Raw genomic sequence first — 20,225 nt, forward strand, 5'->3', positions numbered from 1 at the left:
GTGCAGAGAACTCTGACATAACAACTGAGTGACTATATTTTACTACTTAATCTCGAGACTATCTGGGTCTTTTTGTTTGTTTGTTTCTTTATTCATTTTCTACCCATCTTCTCCTGAGGATTGGGAGCTAATGTAGCCCTTTTTGAGGCACAACAGTCATCATACATAAAATACAGTTACTCTGTTCATAAACCGCAGGTCAAAGAGGACATGTTTGTCTTATTCATGCACGACAGATTGGCATTCATTCCCTTTTATGGGAGGCTGTCTGACCTGATTAGAGTGAGAAACAGCATAGAGTACCTTCAAAGAAAGTCATAAGCTAGCTGATGTATACACAGGTTATAAAAATTAAACTCATCCAGCTCCCCATTATCAGATTAGCTGAAGCAATTGGAAAGTTGTCTATATTGACTTTGCATCACAGAGTGAGAGAAATCCACTGAATCATCTATTTGAATCATATACATTACATATGAGCCATTATAAGTATTAAGTTTTACATATTGCATGTAAACTCTGAAGATGATGGGATCAGTGAAACATGAAGCCTCACCTTTCTGAAAGTACCTCTAGTGTTTTTGCCATTTTGAAAGGGAACAACATGGGAACTTGAGCTTGTAAGTTTGTCTATTATACTGAGAGTTGATAATCAAATGTTAACAGAGGATTGATTTTGACTCACCTGAGAAATCTGATGCTGAAGGGAGCTTTGCACGAGAGCTTACTTGTCATGAGACCAGCTGGCAAGCTACTACCTGCTTCCTAATTTATAAGTGCACCTTGGTTTTGGTTTTCACCCTTCAAAAATTGAGTTAGAAAATGAAAATTTTATAAAGAACATGGTATAAATGATATTAATCATAAATTAACTTTTCTTATACTGAGGTTCTGTGAATTGCTGTCTAATTAATCATACCCATCAGAGCTTTGTGTAATGATGGATGATGTCGTTGGCTCCTTGGTATATTGTTTACTGAAGATGACAAGTCTCTCTGAATATACATTTCAGGATCCATGTGTACATATATTCACTTTATACTTTGCTATAATTGCAGTCTTTTCATTGTGTGTGCATATAATTAACGTGCTTAGCTTTGTCCTGAGTCCTCATTGTTTAATATATATGCATCGCCTATGTGGAATCTTCACGTACTAAAACGGGCATATTCTTAGGTGGATGAAAATTCTGGTTATTTTTCTTGACCTGGCATTTCAGGACTGCAAATACTAGCTGGGGACAAAATTGTAGATAATTCTTTTAATGTTTTTACAATCGCAGAATAAAATTATAGTTTACATTGTGCCACTTATGTCTCCTGCAGTTTAAAAAAAGTCTACAAAGCAAGGATTCTATCTTCTTTCGAGATGGGGTTAGACAAATTGATTTTGTGCTTTCCTATGTTGATGACATAAAGAAAGAAGGAGACATAAAGGTGGTAAGTACTTAGTGAATGAAAAACAGAAATAATAAAAAGAAACACATTCTGTAGTTTGAGATACAGGCAGTCCCCGGGTTATAACTGCCGACTTACAGACAACCCATCCCAAAAACCCAGTGCCACAGACAACCCATACTTGCCCTTTAATGCTTTGTAAATTTGCCCTCGTTTTAAAATGATTGAACCCACCCATAAACCAAAAAAACCAAACCCAGTGCCATCAGTCTATTCTGACTCAGAGTAGAACTGCCCCATGGAGTTTCCAAGGAGCACCCGGCAGATTTGAACTGCTGAACCCACCTGTACTGACAACAAATTCTTCATCACAATCACTTTCACTTGCTACACATGAAGCTTGTAAATCACCGAAAAGGCATCGAGCCTTTTCTTGCACTAAACCCGTTGTCATCGAGTCGGTGAAGTAAGTAAGACTGAATAAGAACCGTATGTACCTGTTCCGACTTCCCTACAAACTCAACTTGAAGATACCTTTAGGAATAGATCTCATTCATTAACTCCAGGACTGCCTATAATGTCCGCATTGAATTATGTGAGTCAGAGGGCTCTGAAGTGATACTGAAAGCTAAAACTGTGTGAGAAGACTACAATATATACAATATAGGCAGCCAAAAACTGGAAGTGTGGTAGCCGTTTATTTTTGGGGCCTTTTGGAAACTAGCTTCTTTTTATTTTTCTTCCAAGTAAGTTGATGTATTTCTTATACAGCTTTCTTTAGATATTAAAGGGACAATGAAATTTGAGATAAATGTCAGAATATAGTCTTTATTATATGCAGTTTTCATTTTGAAAACTTAAGAACTGATCCATTTTATTTGAAGTAGCCTCCCCATTATGCTCCATCTCCTTATCCTATTTTATTTTTATTATAACACCACTTTCTGAACTTAAATAATTTATTCGTTTTTACTTGTTTATTGTATGTCTCCATTACCATAAATTAAGTTTCATGAGGCCAAGGTCTTTGTCTTGTTCGTTGCTCTATACCCAAATGCCTGAGACAGTGGTTTGACCATAGTGAATGCTCAGTAAATATTAGATATTTAAAATAATGAATTAATAATATACACACACATACCATTTACTTATATACTTACGTATGAAATAAATGCCATACAAAATTTTAATTATAGATATTGTCCCCAAAAGACTGTGTACATTTTCAGTTCTGTCCCTTTCTTCTGACCTCTCTTGGAAAACCCTTCTACCAAATCCCTGAAATTCACGGTCCATCGTCATCTTCACCTCTTCTCTGAATGCTTTTTCAAAACTGACACTTCACTGAGGTTTGTTGCTTCCTTCCATAAAAAACCTGTTGCCATCGAGTCGATTCTGACTCATAGCAGCCCTATAGGACAGAGTAGAACTGCTCCATAGAGTTTCCAAGGAGTGCCTGGTGGATTTGAACTGCCGACCTTTTGGTGTGCAGCTATAGCACTTAACCACTACGCCACCAGGGTTAAATAGTGGTCGTTTTTTCCTTACACTGCCTTTTCCTGGAGATGGGGTAAGTGCTTACCCTCCATATATCTTATTGTTCATTGCAATGCATCCTCCCTCCTTTCTCCCTAAAATCCTGACTTCTGTATCTCATTTTGTCATATTATCACTACCCTGCATTGTTGCTGTCATCTATTGAATCCCTGCATCTTCCCTTTTATTTCCCAATAATTTTAGCTCCTGACTTACTGTCCCTCTTTCTACCAATACTCCTTTTTTAATTAATTTCAATACATACATAAATGATTAGTTTGGCAAACTGGCCTTCTTCTTGAACTCCCCTCATTCAATTAACTTAGCTTCGTCCCCAACTCACCCATTTACTACCCCCTGAAACTTGTTAAGAGGAACCCTGTGGGCCCAGTGGTTAAGCGCTTGGCTGTTAACCGAAAGGTCAGTGTTTCAAACCCACCAGCCTCTCCATGGGAGAAAGATGTGGCAGTCTGCTTCCATAAAGATTATAGCCTTGGAAACCCTGTGGGGCGCTTCTCCTCTGTCCTGTAGGGTTGCTGTGAGTCAGAATTGACTCATGCAGTGGGTTGGTTTGTTTGTTTGGTTTGGAACTTGTTATTACTAATAACTGCAACCACTTTATATTCTTATTCCGTGCTCAACTGTCTGCCCAACTGCTTAAGTATTTTTGACCCATGCCTTCCATCCTACAGACCTATCAGGACCCTCAACATAACTATTATTCCAGCTCTTCATTGCTCGTTGTCCTCCTCTTCCCTGTCTTTGTTGTTGTTGTTATTAGCTGCTGTCAGGTCAGCCCCTGACACATGGCGACCCCAGCACAATGGAACAAAACTCTGCCTGGTCTGTGCCATCCCCATAATTGGTTGTGGATCAGACTATTGTAACCCATAGGATTTTCATTGGCTGATTTTTAGAAGTAGGTCAGCAGGTCTATTCCTAGTCTGTCTTAGTCCCATGGCGTTTTCAATTGCCTTATATGTATGTGAAAACTGGATGATGAATAAGGAAGACCGAAGAAGAATTGAGGCCTTTGAATTGTGGTGTGGCAAAAAATATTGAATATACCATGGACTGCCAAAAGAACTGTCTTGGAAGAAGTACAACTAGAATACCCCTTAGAAGCAAGGATGGTGATACTATGTGTCACATACTTTGGACATGTTATCAGGAGGAATCAGTCTCTGGAGAAGGATATCATGCTTGGTAAAGTAGAGGATCTTTTGAAAAAGAGGAAGACTCTCAACAAGATGGATTGGCACAGTGGCTGCAACGATGGGCTCAAGCATAACAATGATTGTGAGGATGGCACATGATCGGGCAGTGTTTTGTTCTATTGTACGTAGGGTCACTATGAGTTGGAACTGACTCAATGGCACCTGACAACAACATCTTAGTCTGGAGGCTCCACTGAAACCTGTTCATTGTTATAGCAGCATGCAAGCCTCCACTGAAAAATAGCTGGTTATTAGATGCATTGGCCTGGAGTTGAACCCAGGTCCCCTACATGGAAGGTGAGAATTCTGCCACTGAACCACCAATGTCCCTATCCTTATCCAGCTTAAATCTCATGGCCAATAATTTTAATCACTCTCATACATATGCCATTAAGTCTTTTGCCTCAATTGTATTTACTTGGCAAAACCACAACTCTAGTTAATTCAACTTTCCATCTATTAAATGCAAGCACTAATGAAGAAAGAAAAACACACAGGCCACTGACCAATTGTGCCTTATATTTGTGCCCACAGACACAACTGAGTCCTTGATGGTGCTTGTCAGTCATAATTATATCCCTGTTATTTTCAGTCTCTCACTATCCTGTATGACTCTTTTATAACTTCTTTCTTACACCTCTGATTTTCCATTTTCAAGCTTAGCTGACCAAATTTTTCCATTTCATTGAGAAAACTGAAGGAAGTAGAAGATAAATTCTATAAATTTTCACCACCATGTATATCCATCTGTCTGCATCTAAACATGTACGATCTAACTTTCTGCCCTTTGTAGATGAATTATTTATCCTTCTATCTAAAGCCAACCCCTTCACTTATGCACTGGGTCCCATTCCCTTTTGTCTATTCTTTGAGGGTCCCAATACTACCCCCAGGTTTCATTATTCACTAGAAGAACTCACAAGGTACAGCTTACTATGATATTGATACCTATGAGTTATTACGGCAAAAAAAGAAAAGGCAAACTAATATCAGCAAAGGGAAGGGCACAGGGGGTGAAGTCCAGAGGAAACCAGATGCAAGTTTCTAAGAGTCTTCTCTCAGTGTAATCACACAGGATGCACTTAATATCTCCAACAATGATGTGTAACAACACATGCAAAATATTATCTCCTAGAGAAATGCATTACAGACTGAGTACCTACATTTTTATTGGCCTAGGATGGTCCATGAATGACTATGTAGTCACCTTCTGCCTAGCACATACCAAAATATACTCCCAGAGGGAAGCAGGTATTCACCATAAACAGCATAATTATTACAAATAGTTTAAGCACAGTGAGCCACTCTTACCAGTTCTGGGAATAGTGGGAACCTTCCTGAAACCCAAATTGCCAGATGCTAGTGAAGCGCCAATCTTGCAAGCAGGCCTTTCTAAGGACAGCGGGCTCATATTAGCTCTTTTTTGCACACCTATGTAAGAATATCACTGTAACAGCTTGCTCCTCTCTCCTAAATTATATTTTGTGTAATTGTTGTTCTTTACTAGGTCATAATTTTCAACACACAAGTATCTGTTAATTCTCCCAACTTAAAAAGAAAAAGTAAAAAAATTTCTGACCCCAGTTTCCCCATCAGCTAGTGCCCATTTCTCAAATTCTTTCCTCCCGTTTTGAGGATTATAGTATAGGTGAAAGATAGTACATGGTACCAAGATCAGTGCAATTCATGTAGCACTTTTCACACAACAATGGAAGGGGTAGAGAACCTTATCCAAAGACAGAGCCATTGTGAAATGATTCTACGTATTCACTGGACAGAAGAGTGCTCTGCGTAATTCTGTTTATTTGTTTTGTCACAGGAAAGAAGAAGAGAGTTTGAAATAAATCTCAGAAAAACAGGTCTTGAGTTGGAAACTGAAGACAAAAGGGTAAATGTAATTGTTAATTTTTACTGGAAGGTTGGTGTTTTAAGTGTTGTTTTCTCCTGTTCCGTCCTTTGATGTGATAGACTTGTGTTTGGGGACAATGAAATGGTTCATTTGGCTACAGATATGTGTGCTTGACATCGTTTAGGCTCTGGTCTTCCAGGTAAGTAGATCTTTGCCCTGAGTGTGGGATAATCAGTGGAGCATTTTAAAAATAGATACCCATGATTCCCATCCAGAATAAAAAGAAAAAATGAAGACACTGTCTTTGCTTCATATCTGTCTCATTTGAAGGCTGCCTGTAATCTGGCACCCTAGCTAGTTAACTTGGATAGCTTCCAGCACAACCTGTTATTTAAGCCAAGATACTTTTTCTGTTGCATCAGTATGCCAAGTTCTTTTTATCTCCTACCACCTACTGGTTTTCTAGAGACCTATTTCAATTCCCACCTGTTGATGAAACTTCGAGAACTCTTCCGTTCTAAATTAATAATCTCTAGTTCTTACTTGGAAACCCTGATGGGATAGTGGTTAAGAGCTACATCTGCTAACCAAAAGGTCAGCAGTTTGTATATACCAGGTGCTCCTTGGAAACTCAATGGGGCAGTTCTACTCTGTTCTATAGGGTTGCTTTGAGTTGGAATTGACTCCATGGCAACAGGTTATTCATTTATTTGTTTATTTCGCTTAAACCCAGTGCCGTTGAGTTGATTCTGACTCATAGCGACCCTTTTTTCACTTAGTTCTTATTTATCCCCTTTTTAAAATTGAACTAATGAATGTGTATTATACCACACAATTTATGACTGATCATTTCTGTAATGAACCTTTATTATCTAAAGCTCTTCTTCTATGTGTGGGTTATACATAGAAGCTGCGTAAGAAGAATGAGTAAATTTCGTAGTTGTGTATATCCTTCATATAAGCAAAACACAATTCCAAGCTCATCACTCATCTTTAAAAACTTAGTGATTGCTCAGAGCCACATAAAGAGCTGTGGATTTTGGGCTTAGTCTACATTGAACATGAAGTATATATATTTTTAAATTTCTTTCTCTCTCTATGTGTGTGTGTGTGTGTGTGTATGTATATATATATATATATAACTACCACATGTCTGTCAGTTTACTGTACTGTGGTAGCTTGCATGTTGCTGTGATACTGGAACCTTGGCCACAGGAATTTCAAATACCAGCAGGGTCACACTTGGTGGACAGACTTTAGTGGAGTTTCCAGACAAAGACAGACTAGGAAGAAGGGTCTGGAGGTCTACTTCTGAAGGAATTGCCCAGTAAAAACCTTATAAAAAGCAAGAGAACATTGTCTGATATAGTGCTTCAAAACGAGTGCCTCAGGTTGGAAGGCACTCAAAATAGGACTAGGGAAGAGCTGCCTCCTGAAAATAGAGTCAATCTTAGTGATGTGGATGGAGTCAAGCTTTTCGGACCTTCATTTGCTGATATGGCATGACTTGAAATGAGAATAAACAGCTGCAAACACCCATTAATAATTGGAACGTGTAATATACAGAGTATGCATGTGGGAAAATTGGAAGTCATCAAAAATGAAATGGAATACATAAAGATCAATATCACAGGCATTAGTGAACTGAAATGGACTGGTATTGGCCATTTTGAATCACACAATCATGGTCTTATATGCCAGGAATGACAAATTTAAGAGGAATGGCGTCACATTTGTTCTCAAAAAGAACATTTGAAGTTCTCTGTCCTGAAGTACAATGCTGTCCATGATAGGATAATATCCGTATGTCTACAAGGAAGACCAGTTAATACGACTACTATTCAAATTTACACACCAACCACTAAGTCCAAAGATGAAGAAATTGAAGATTTTTTACCAACTTCCACAGTCTGGAACTGATTAAACATGCAATCAAGATGCACTGATATTTACTGGAAGGAGAAAGTTGGAAACAAAGAAGGAGGATCAGTAGCTGAAAAATATGGTCTTGATGATACGAACGACACCAGAGACCACATAATAGAATTTTGCAAGACAAATGACTTCTTCATTGCAAATATGTTTTTTCAACAACATAAATGGTGACTATACATGTGAACCTTACCATATGGAATACAAAGGATGGAATACACAGGAATCAAATAGACTACACCTGTGGAAGGAGACGATGGAGAAGCTCAATATCATCAGTCAGAAGGAGGCTAGGGGCTGACTGCAGAACAGTATTGACTGCTCATAAGCAAATTCAAGTTGAAGCTGAAGAAAATTAGAGCGAGTCCAAACCAAAACCAAACCAAACCTGTTGCCGTCGAGTCAATTCTGACTCATAGCAACCCTATAGGACAGGGTAGAACTGTCCCATACAGTTTCCAAGAGGCATCTGGTGGGTTCGAACTGCTGACCTTTTGGTTAGCAGCCCTAGCTCTTAACCACTATGCCACCAGAGCAAGTCCATGAGAGCCAAAATACGACCTGAAATTTATCACACCTGAATTTTGAGACCATCTAAAGAATAGATTTGAAACATTGAACACTAATGACTGAAGATCAGATGAGTTGTGGAATGACATCAAGGACATCATACATGAAGAAGGTAAGAGTCATTAAAAAGAAAAGACCAAAATGGATGTCAGAAGAGACTCTGAAACTTGCTCTTGAACATAGAGTAGGTAAAGCAAGTAGAAGAAATGATGAAGCAAAGAGTTGAACAGAAATTTTCAAAGGGCGGCTCGAGAAGACAAAGTATTTTAATGACAAGTGAAAAGACCTGGAGGTAGAAAACCAAAAGAGTAGAACACACTCAGCATTTCTTAAGCTGAAAGAATTAAAGAAAAAATTCAAGCCTCGGGTTGCAATATTGAAGGATTCTGTCCTTCATTATTGCAATGGGGAAAATACAGAACAATGCAGGAAGCATCAAAAGAAGAAGGAAGGAGTACAGTCACTGTGCCAAAAAGAAGTGGTCGACATTCAACCATTTCAGGAGGTAGTGTATAATCAAGAGCTGATGGTACTGAAGGAAGAAGTCCGAGCTGCACTGAAGGCATTGGTGAAAACAAGGCTACAGGAATTGATGGAATACCAACTGAAATGTTTCATCAAATGGATGCAGCGTTGGAGGTGCTCACTCATCCATGCTAAGAAATTTGGAGGATATCTACCTGGCCAACTAATTGGAAAAACAAAACAAACCCGTTGCCATCGAGTCAATTCTGACTCATAACAACCCTATAGGACAGGGTAGAACGGCCCCATAGAGTTTTGAAGGAGCACCCGGTGGATTTGAACTGCCAACCTTTTCGTTAGCAGCCCTAGCACTTAACCGCTATGCCACCAGGGTTTCCCATATTTGTGCCTATTACAAAGAAAGCTGATCCAAGAGAAAGCAGAAATAAACAATATCATTAATATCACACAAAAGTAAAATTATGTCGAAAATCATTCAAAAGCAATTGCATCAGTGCATTGACAGGAACTGCCAGAAATTCAAGCAGGATTCAGAAAAGGATATGGGATGAGGTATATCAATCCTGATGTCAGATGGATCATGGCTGAAAGCAGAGAATACCAAAAAGATGTTGTCTTGGTTATCTAGTGCTGCTATAACAAAAATACCACAAGTGGATGGCTTTAACAAAGAGAAATTAATTTTCTTGCAGTCCAATAGGCTAGAAATACAAATTCGGGACACTGGTCCCAGGGAAAGGCTTTCTCTATCTGCCAGCTCTGGAGGAAGGTCCTTGTGATGCATCAGCCTTCCCTTGGTCTGAGAGCATCTCAGCGCAGGAACCTCAGGTCCAAAGGACACACTCTGCTCCTGGCACTGCTTTCTTGGTGGTATGAAGTCCCCAACTCTCTACTTGCTTCCCTTTCCTTTTATCTCTTGTAAGATAAAAGGCGGTGCAGGCCACACCCCACAGAAACTCCCTTTATATTGGGTTAGGGACGTGACCTTAGCATGGGTGTTATAATCCTACCCTAATCCTCTTTAACATAAGATTACAGTCACGAAATGGAGGGCAGCCACAAAATACTGGGAATCATGGCCCAGCCACATTGATACACATGTTTTTGGGGGGACATAATTCAACCCATGACAGATGTTTACCTGTATATTGTTGACTATGCAAAGGCATTCAACTGTGTGGGTCATAAATTATGGACAACATTGTGAAGATCGGGAATTCCAGAACATTTAATTTTGCACAGATGGAGCCTGTACATAGACCAAGAGGCAGTCAATCTAACAGAACAAGGGCATACTACACGTTTTAAAGTCAGGAAAGGTGTATCCTTTCGCAATGCTTATTCAATCTTTATGCTGAGCAAATAATCCAAGAAACTGGACCATATGAAGAAAAACATGGCATCAGGATTGGAGGAAGACTCATTAACAACCTACGATAAAGATGACACAATATTGCTTGCTGAAAATGAGTAGGACTTGCAGCACTTATTGATGAAGATCAAATACCACAGACTTCAGTATGGATTGCACCTCAACATAAAGAAAACAAATATCCTCCTAACTGAACCAATAAACAACATCTTGATAACCTGAGAAAATTCTGAAGTTGTCAAGGACTTCATTTACTTGGATCCGTAGCCAACACTCATGGAAGCAGCAGTCAAGAAATTAAAGGATGTATTGCATTAGGCAAATCTGTGGCAAAAGACCTCTTTAAAGTGTTAAAAAGCAAAGATGTCACTTTGAGGTCTAAGGTGCACCTGACCCAAGCCATGGTATTTTCAGACATCTCATATGCATATGGAAACTGGGCAATGAATAAGGAAGACAGAAGAAGAAGATTTGACACCTTTGAATTATGGTTTGGCCAAGGATATTAAATATACCATGGACTGCCAGAAGAACGAACAAGCCTGTCTTGGAAGAAGTATAGCCAGAAAGCTCCTTGGAAGCAAGGATGGCAAGACTTTGTCTCATGTATTTTGGATGTATTATCAGGAGGGCCTAGTCCCTGGAGAAGGACATCGTGCTTCTTAAAGGGTCAGCAAAAATGAGGAAGACGCTCACTGAGATGGATTGACACAGTGGCTGCGACAATGGTCTCAAGCGTAACAATGGTTGTGAGGGTGGCACAGGACCGGACAGTGTTTTGTTCTGTTTTTCATACAGTCCCTGTCAGAACTGACTTGATGGCAGTTAACAACAACAAATTATATATCTATATCTATATACGTATATGTTGTTTTATATACATGTATATATTTGTTGTTGTTGTTGTTTGCCATTGAGTCAATTTTGACTCGTAGCAACACTTGTGTGGCAATGGTTAAGTTCTCTACTGCTAACCTAAAGGTTGGAGGTTTGATCCCACCAGCCTCTGTGCAGGAGAAAAAAATATATATATATACACACACACATATATATACATATATATATGTATATGTGTGTGTGCACATGCATGTGTATATGTATATATATGTATATCTAAGCATATATTTTAACACTTCCTTTTCTAGAAGTTTTGCTGAAAAAAATTCAATGAATTGAAAGTACTGAGACATCTTTAATTTGAGATTTTTATAAAATTTTATTTTATTTCTTTAATTAGCCAGTAATAAGCAGATCATTAAGTTTTCTGTTATCTTGCCTCCTTTTTATGCAGGACTCTGAAGATGGAAAAACTTACTTTGTCAAGATCCATGCCCCTTGGGAGGTATTAATTACCTATGCTGAAGTGTTGGGAATGAAACTGCCCATTAGGGAGAGTGATATCCCCCCACCTGATGCAAACCCCTTTAGCTGTGTCCTTGGGCCTCTGAAGCTCAAAAAGGCTGTGAAGCACCCTCATCCTGAATATTTCACTGCCCAATTCACCAGACATCGGCAGGAGCTCTTCCTCATTGAAGACGAGTCAACCTTCTTTCCGACCTCAGCAAGGAACAGAATTGTAGGTAGAAAAGACCTTTGTGTATATAGCCATTCAAGGAAGGGATGTTTACCTATTTGTGCTTTTGTACATATACATGTATGACACTATGTCTGCAAGACTTTTTTTGAGTAAATTTTAATAAATATTTGGTAGTTTGGTTCAGGTTCAAAAGTCCATTAGGGTTACACAAATTCATTAACCTCCCTACATCTCAAATTGTTTTCTAAAAATGAATGGTTGACAGTGTGGATGCAAAAAAGAAAAGGTGTCATGCAATATCAGGAAAGTGCTCAATTGGGAGGCAGAGGCCAATTGTAATTTTTGTAAAAAGGTCTTAGAGACACAGTTTTGTTTTGTGCACTCAGTGCATGGAAATGGGATGTTTTGATTTTTTTATATATATATAAATAGCATTTCAGAAACCTCAGAATTTTTTCCACATCATTTGAAATGATTTTCAGTCTTTTGAATAGTAATATTTCTTCTTCATTTGTAGTACTACGATGTTTAATTTTCTCATTTAAGACCCCTCTCTTAGAGCATCATGATTCCTGTTCCAGTATTTCTTTGTGTCATTGTAGGGCTAATATCTGTCTCGTTTGTTATGCAAAAAATTAAATGAGTTACCATATAAAAGGCTTTGAACAGTGCCTGCCACATAGCATGTGCTCAGGAAGCGTTACTTACTATAGTTATTGATCTGACTAATCTTTCACATCCTTATGACAGATAGATTATTCTATTTAGTTCTAGGGTATTTTGTTCAGTGCTGGTGAGGATATGGAGTCAGTGACTGAATCACATACCTGTTAAGTTTCTTTGGCGGCCTCTGAGAGATTTACATGTGCTCACTGAGAAGAACAGGATATCAGTTAATATCTGCTTGTGAGCAAGCTCACTGCTCGTTGTTTTAAGATCTGAATTCTGTGTTGCCCTAGGCAGTTAGTCTGTATAGCTGAAAAGACTATTCTGCCTCACATCATTCTCAAATCAGTCATTGCAAGGATATTAAAATAAAATCTTTGTAATCAGTGTTACTCAATGGGGTAAAATTTGGAAGGTGTGTATAAAAAAAAACGAAACCAAATCCGTTCTCGTTGAGTTGATTCCAATTCATAGCGACCCTACAGGATAGATTTGAGTTGCCCCCTAGAGTTTCCAAGGAGAGCCTGGTGGATTCAGACTGGCAACCTTTTGGTTAGCAGATGAGCTGTTAACCACCTTACTACCAGCGTTCTGTATAGACCTAGTGAAATTTGTTTTTACCATTAACAAAAGAGTAAAAGTTCTAGTATGTAAATCTTTCCTCCCTCCCCTGCCTGGGCTATCTGCATGGTATGATCAGCTTAGGAGATATTAGCATATATTTGCATGTTATGTATATTTTTATATATTACCAAATTATCCGAAATTATTTTTGTTAGGTGCTGTCAAGTTGATTCCAACTCGTAGTGACCCTATATACAACAGAAAAAATCACTGCCTTGTCCTGCACCATCCTCATAATCGTTGTTATGCCTAAGCCCATTGTTGCAGGCGCTGCAACAGTCCATCTTGTTAAGGGTCTTCCTCTTTTAAGCTGACCCTCCACTTTACCAAGCATGATGTCCTTCTCCAGGGACTGATCCCTCCTGACAACATGTCCAAAGTGTGTGAGACATAGTCTTGCCATTCTTGCTTCAGAGGAGCATTCTGGTCTTACTTCTTCCAAGACAGATTTATTCATTCTTTTGGCAGTCCACTGTATATTCAATATTCTTCTCCAGCACCACAATTCAAAGTCATCATCCAGCTTTCACATGCACATGAGGCAATTGAAAACACCATGGCTTGGGTAAGGCGCACCTTAGTCTTCAAGGTGACGTCTTTGCTTTTCAGCACTTTAAAGAGTTCTTTTGCAGCAGATTTGCCTGATGCAGTGCATCTTTTGATTTCTTGACTGCTGCTTCCATGGGTGTAGTCCAAAATTACATGCATATATATATAATATCCCAAACACCTTGCCGTCAAGTTGATTCTGACTCATAGGTACTCTATGGGACAGATTAGAACTGCCCAATAGGGTTTCAAGGCTATAAATCTTTATGGAAGCTGAACACTTTAACCATCGTGCCACCAGGACTCGCATATATAAGGATATTTTATATATATATGTATAATAGGTCAATAGCCCCCTCCCCTTCTTTCAAAAGTTGCTTTCCTCCTCTTGAATAAAATATCTTTTGAATAAAATTTGTCCTTACCTAAATTAAGATTTGTTTTCATTTGAAAATACCATACCATATTTATTACCATAGCTTTATTAAAAAAAAAAAAAAAAAAACATGCCCAGTGCCGTCAAGTTGATTCCTACTCAGAGCGACCCTACGGGACAGAGTAGAACTGCCCGATAGAGTTTCCAAGGAGGACCTGGTGGATTTGAACTGCTGACCCTTTGGTTAGCAGCTGTAGCACTTAACCACTACGCCACCAGGGTTTCCCCATAGCTTTATAGTAAGTCTTAATATCTATCTAGTAGAGTTAGATTTTCCTCTTTGTTGTCACCTGAAGACAGAGTTCTTATTTTAGTGAATCTTTCTTAAGGAAATAATGCAAGGTGTGTAAAATAGTTGATACTCACATGTTGTTTATAAAAATTAAAATCAACTTGTATAAATTATGGCATATTTACCAAGATGGAATATTAAGCTGCCGTTGAAATGAATGGCTAGATTAGATAAAAATGACAATTCAAGGACAACAATCATCCCAATCAATCCTTGAATGATGAAATATAAAAAGGAGGTAAGGGAAATAAATCTAAAACAGTGCTAAAAAGACCAAAAGAACAGAAAGCAGAAAAAACAGAAGATCTGAAAAGCCTGGAAAGGCAAAAACAAATGAGATTGAATTTACAGAAATACAAGAACAGAGGAAGCCAAAGCCCAGTTTACATGTAGGAGAAAACTAAAATTAAAATACAGTGTTTGCAGAGTGATTACAGAGATATGGTACTCTTGAGTTAATATATTTAGGTATCAGGAGCAGCCCTGTGTAAATCGTGAGAGTAATTAATTGAAGAAATATTTTAAGACTTGGCTAAGTATCAGTTCTACCCCATATTCCCTTAACTGAGTCGTTAGTAGCACAAAGAACTCCTGGAGAAGCTTGGAACCAGAGAAGAAAAAAAACTTATGATCCACCCACCAGGAGATTGAGGAGCTCTCACATTCAGGAGCTAAAAATACCTGGAAACTCCATACAACCCCATACTCTACATCTTCCCCCAGACATCTAGAAGAGAAGCTTCCTTCTGTAATCATAGCCTGTATTTACATTCAGACAAAGTGCATATTGTTTTAATAATAGGGAGAAAAAATTGGAAAACAAATATGGGAAGCATCAGTTCTGAGATGTGACACTGTTGCTCTACTTGCTTTGTAGGTTTACTATATTCTCTCACGGTGTCCTTTTGGCACAGAAGAGGGGAAGAAAAGGTTTGGGATTGAAAGACTACTAAATTCTAAAACTTACTCATCTGCCTTCCCACTCCATGATGTAAGTATAAATTTGATTTTTTTTTTTCTTTTTGAATTTATTATCCATTTATTTAAATTTTTTTTATTAACTTTTATTAAGCTTCAAGTGAACGTTTACAAATCCAACCAGTCTGTCACATATAAGTTTACATACATCTAACTCCGTACTCCCACTTGCTCTCCCCCTATTGAGTCAGCCCTTTCAGTCTCTCCTTTTGTGACAATTTTGCCAGCTTCCCTCTCTCTCTATCCTCCCATCCCCCCTCCAGACAAGAGATGCCAACACAATCTCAAGTGTCCACCTGATATAATTAGATCACTCTTCATCAGCATCTCTCTCCCACCCACTGACCAGTCCCTTTCATGTCCGATGAGTTGTCTTCGGGGATGGTTCCTGTCCTGTGCCAACAGAAGGTCTGGGGAGCATGGCCGCCAGGATTCCTCTAGTCTCAGTCAGACCATTAAGTATGGTCTTTTCATGAGAATTTGGGGTCTGCATCCCACTGATCTCCTGCTCCCTCAGGGGTTCTCTGTTGTGCTCCCTGTCAGGGCAGTCATTGATTGTGGCCGGGCACCAACTAGTTCTTCTGGTCTCAGGATGATGTAGGTCTCTGGTTCATGTGGCCCTTTCTGTCTCTTGGGCTCTTAGTTGTCGTGTGACCTTGGTGTTCTTCATTTTCCTTTGCTCCAGGTGGGTTGAGACCAATTGATGCATCTTAGATGGCCGCTTGTTAGCATTTAAGACCCCAGACGCCACATTTCAAAGTGGGATGCAGAATGTTTTCATAATAGAATTGTTTTGCCAATTGACTTAGAAGTCCCCTCAAACCATGGTCCCCAGACCCCCGCCCTTGCTCGGCTGACCTTTGAAGCATTCATTTTATCCCGGAAACTTCTTTGCTTTTGGTCCAGTCCAATTGAGCTGACCTTCCATGTATTGAGTGTTGTCCTTCCCTTCACCTAAAGCAGTTCTTATCTACTGATTAATCAATAAAAAACCCTCTCCCTCCCTCCCTCCCTCCCCGCCTCGTAACCACAAAAGTATGTGTTCTTTTCAGTTTTTACTATTTCTCAAGATCTTATAATAGTGGTCTTATACAATATTTGTCCTTTTGCCTCTGACTCATTTCGCTCAGCATGATGCCTTCCAGGTTCCTCCATGTTATGAAATGTTTCACAGATTCGTCACTGTTCTTTATCGATGCGTAGTATTCCATTGTGTGAATATACCACAATTTATTTACCCATTCATCCGTTGATGGACACCTTGGTTGCTTCCAACTTTTTGCTATTGTAAACAGAGCTCCAGTAAACATGGGTGTGCATATATCTGTTTGTGTAAAGGCTCTTATTTCTCTAGGGTATATTCCGAGGAGTGGGATTTCTGGGTTGTATGGTAGTTCTATTTCTAACTGTTTAAGATAACGCCAGATAGATTTCCAAAGTGGTTGTACCATTTTACATTCCCACCAGCAGTGTATAAGAGTTCCAATCTCTCAGCAGCCTCTCCAACATTTATTATTTTGTGTTTTTTGGATTGATGCCAGCCTTGTTGGTGTGAGATGGAATCTCATCGTAGTTTTAATTTGCATTTCTCTAATGGCTAATGATCGAGAGCATTTTCTCATGTATCTGTTGGCTGCCTGAATATCTTCTTTAGTGAAATGTGTGTTCATATCCTTTGCCCACTTCTTGATTGGGTTGTTTGTCTTTTTGTGGTTGAGTTTTGACAGAATCATGTAGATTTTAGAGATCAGGCGCTGGTCGGAGATGTCATAGCTGAAAATTCTTTCCCAGTCTGTAGGTGGTCTTTTTAGTCTTTTGGTGAAGTCTTTAGATGAGCATAGGTGTTTGATTTTTAGGAGCTCCCAGTTATCAGGTTTCTCTTCATCATTTTTGGTAATGTTTTGTATTCTGTTTATGCCTTGTATTAGGGCTCCTAGGGTTGTCCCTATTTTTTCTTCCATGATCTTTATCATTTTAGTCTTTATGTTTAGGTCTTTGATCCACTTGGAGTTAGTTTTTGTGCATGGTGTGAGGTATGGGTCCTGTTTCATTTTTTTGCAAATCGATATCCAGTTATGCCAGCACCATTTGTTAAAAAGACTATCTTTTCCCCAATTAACTGACACTGGGCCTTTGTCAAATATCAGCTGGTCATACGTGGATGGATTTATATTTGGGTTCTCAATTCTGTTCCACTAGTCTATGTGCCTGTTGTTGTACCAGTACCAGGCTGTTTTGACTACTGTGGCTGTATAATAGCTTCTGAAATCAGGTAGAGTGAGGCCTTCCACTTTCTTCTTCTTTTTCAGTAATGCTTTGCTTATCCGGGGCTTCTTTCCCTTCCATATGAAATTGGTGATTTGTTTCTCTATCCCCTTAAAATATGACATTGGAATTTGGATCGGAAGTGCGTTATATGTATAGATGGCTTTTGGTAGAATAGACATTTTTACTACGTTAAGTCTTCCTATCCATGAGCAAGGTATGTTTTTCCACTTAATTATGTCCTTTTGAATTTCTTGTAGTAGAGCTTTGTAGTTTTCTTTGTATAGGTCTTTTACATCCTTGGTAAGATTTATTCCTAAGTATTTTATCTTCTTGGGAGCTACTGTGAGTGGTATTGATTTGGTTATTTCCTCTTCGGTGTTCTTTTTATTGATGTAGAGGAATCCAAGTGATTTTTGTATGTTTGTTTTATAACCTGAGACTCTGCCAAAGTCTTCTATTAGTTTCAGTAGTTTTCTGGAGGATTCCTTAAGGTTTTCTGTGTATAAGATCATGTCATCTGCAAATAGTGATAACTTTACTTCCTCCTTGCCAATCCGGATACCTTTTATTTCTTTGTCTAGCCTAATTGCCCTGGCTAGGACTTCAAGCACGATGTTGAATAAGAGCAGTGATAAAGGGCATCCTTGTCTGGTTCCCGTTCTCAAGGGAAATGCTTTCAGGTTCTCTCCATTTAGAGTGATATTGGCTGTTGGCTTTGCATAGATGCCCTTTATTATGTTGAGGAATTTTCCTTCGATTCCTATTTTGGTAAGAGTTTTTATCATAAATGGGTGTTGGACTTTGTCAAATGCCTTTTCTGCATCAATTGATAAGATCATGTGGTTTTTGTCTTTTGTTTTATTTATGTGATGGATTACATTAATGGTTTTTCTGATATTAAACCAGCCTTGCATACCTGGTATAAATCCCACTTGATCATGGTGAATTATTTTTTTGATGTGTTGTTGGATTCTATTGGCTGGAATTTTGTTGAGGATTTTTGCATCTATGTTCATGAGGGATATAGGTCTATAATTTTCTTTTTTTATAATGTCTTTACCTGGTTTTGGTATCAGGGAGATGGTGGCTTCATAGAATGAGTTGGGTAGTATTCCGTCATTTTCTATGCTTTGAAATACCTTCAGTAGTAGTGGTGTTAACTCTTCTCTGAAAGTTTAGTAGAACTCTGCAGTGAAGCTGTCTGGGCCAGAGCTTTTTTTGGTTGGGAGTTTTTTGATTACCGTTTCAATCTCTTTTTTTGTTATGGGTCTATTTAGTTGTTCTACTTCTGAATGTGTTAGTTTAGGTAGGTAGTGTTTTTCCAAGAATTCATCCATTTCTTCTAGGTTTTCAAATTTGTTAGAGTACAATTTTTCGTAATACTCTAAAATGATTCTTTTAATTTCATTTGGTTCTGTTGTGATGTGGTCCTTCTCATTTCTTATTCGGGTTATTTGTTTCCTTTCCTGTATTTCTTTAGTCAGTCTAGCCAATGGTTTATCAATTTTGTTAATTTTTTCAAAGAACCAGCTTTTGGCTTTGTTAATTCTTTCAATTGTTTTTCTGTTCTCTAATTCATTTAGTTCAGCTCTAATTTTTATTATTTGTTTTCTTCTGGTGCCTGATGGATTCTTTTGTTGCTCACTTTCTATTTGTTCAAGTTGTAGGGACAGTTCTCTGCTTTTGGCTCTTTCTTCTTTTTGTATGTGTGCATTTATTGATATAAATTGGCCTCTGAGCACTGCTTTTGCTGTGTCCCAGAGGTTTTGATAGGAAGTATTTTCATTCTCGTTGCATTCTATGAATTTCCTTATTCCCTCCTTGATGTCTTCTATAACCCAGTCTTTTTTCAGGAGGGTATTGTTCATTTTCCAAGTATTTGATTTCTTTTCCCTAGTTTTTCTGTTATTGATTTCTAGTTTTATTGCCTTGTGGTCTGAGAAGATGCTGTGTAATATTTCGATGTTTTGGACTCTGCAAAGGTTTGTTTTATGACCTAATATGTGGTCTATTCTAGAGAATGTTCCATGTGTGCTAGGAAGAAAAGTATACTTTGTAGCAGTTGGGTGGAGAGTTCTGTATAAGTCAATGAGGTCAAGTTGGTTGATTGTTGTAAGTAGGTCTTCCGTGTCTCTATTGAGCTTCTTACTGGATGTCCTGTCCTTCTCCGAAAGTGGTGTGTTGAAGTCTCCTACTATAATTGTGGAGGTGTCTATCTCACTTTTCAATTCTGTTAAAATTTGATTTATGTATCTTGCAGCCCTGTCATTGGGTGCATAAATATTTAATATGGTTATGTCTTCCTGATCAATTGTCCCTTTTATCATTATATAGTGTCCTTCTTTATCCTTTGTGGTGGATTTAAGTCTAAAGTCTATTTTGTCAGAAATTAATATTGCTACTCCTCTTCTTTTTTGCTTATTGTTTGCTTGATATATTTTTTTCCATCCTTTGAGTTTTAGTTTGTTTGTGTCTATAAGTCTAAAGTGTGTCTCTTGTAGGCAGCATATAGATGG

The 20,225-nt window shown here is 38.5% G+C and overlaps 1 protein-coding gene across 2 annotated transcripts in view; it reads left to right on the forward strand.

Moving 5' to 3' along the window:
* ANO5 (anoctamin 5) overlaps positions 1 to 20,225 on the forward strand; it is a 98,138-nt gene that overhangs the window by 30,640 nt on the left and 47,273 nt on the right. For both annotated transcript variants that reach the window (XM_049890715.1, XM_049890716.1), the window contains exons 5-8: positions 1,326 to 1,439; positions 5,970 to 6,038; positions 11,651 to 11,935; positions 15,341 to 15,454. In XM_049890715.1, the coding sequence (XP_049746672.1) occupies positions 1,326 to 1,439; positions 5,970 to 6,038; positions 11,651 to 11,935; positions 15,341 to 15,454 (582 nt within the window). The remainder of the gene's footprint in view (positions 1 to 1,325; positions 1,440 to 5,969; positions 6,039 to 11,650; positions 11,936 to 15,340; positions 15,455 to 20,225) is intronic.

The sequence above is a fragment of the Elephas maximus genome, chromosome 7, assembly GCF_024166365.1.
Source record: "Elephas maximus indicus isolate mEleMax1 chromosome 7, mEleMax1 primary haplotype, whole genome shotgun sequence".
Lineage (NCBI taxonomy): Eukaryota > Metazoa > Chordata > Mammalia > Proboscidea > Elephantidae > Elephas > Elephas maximus.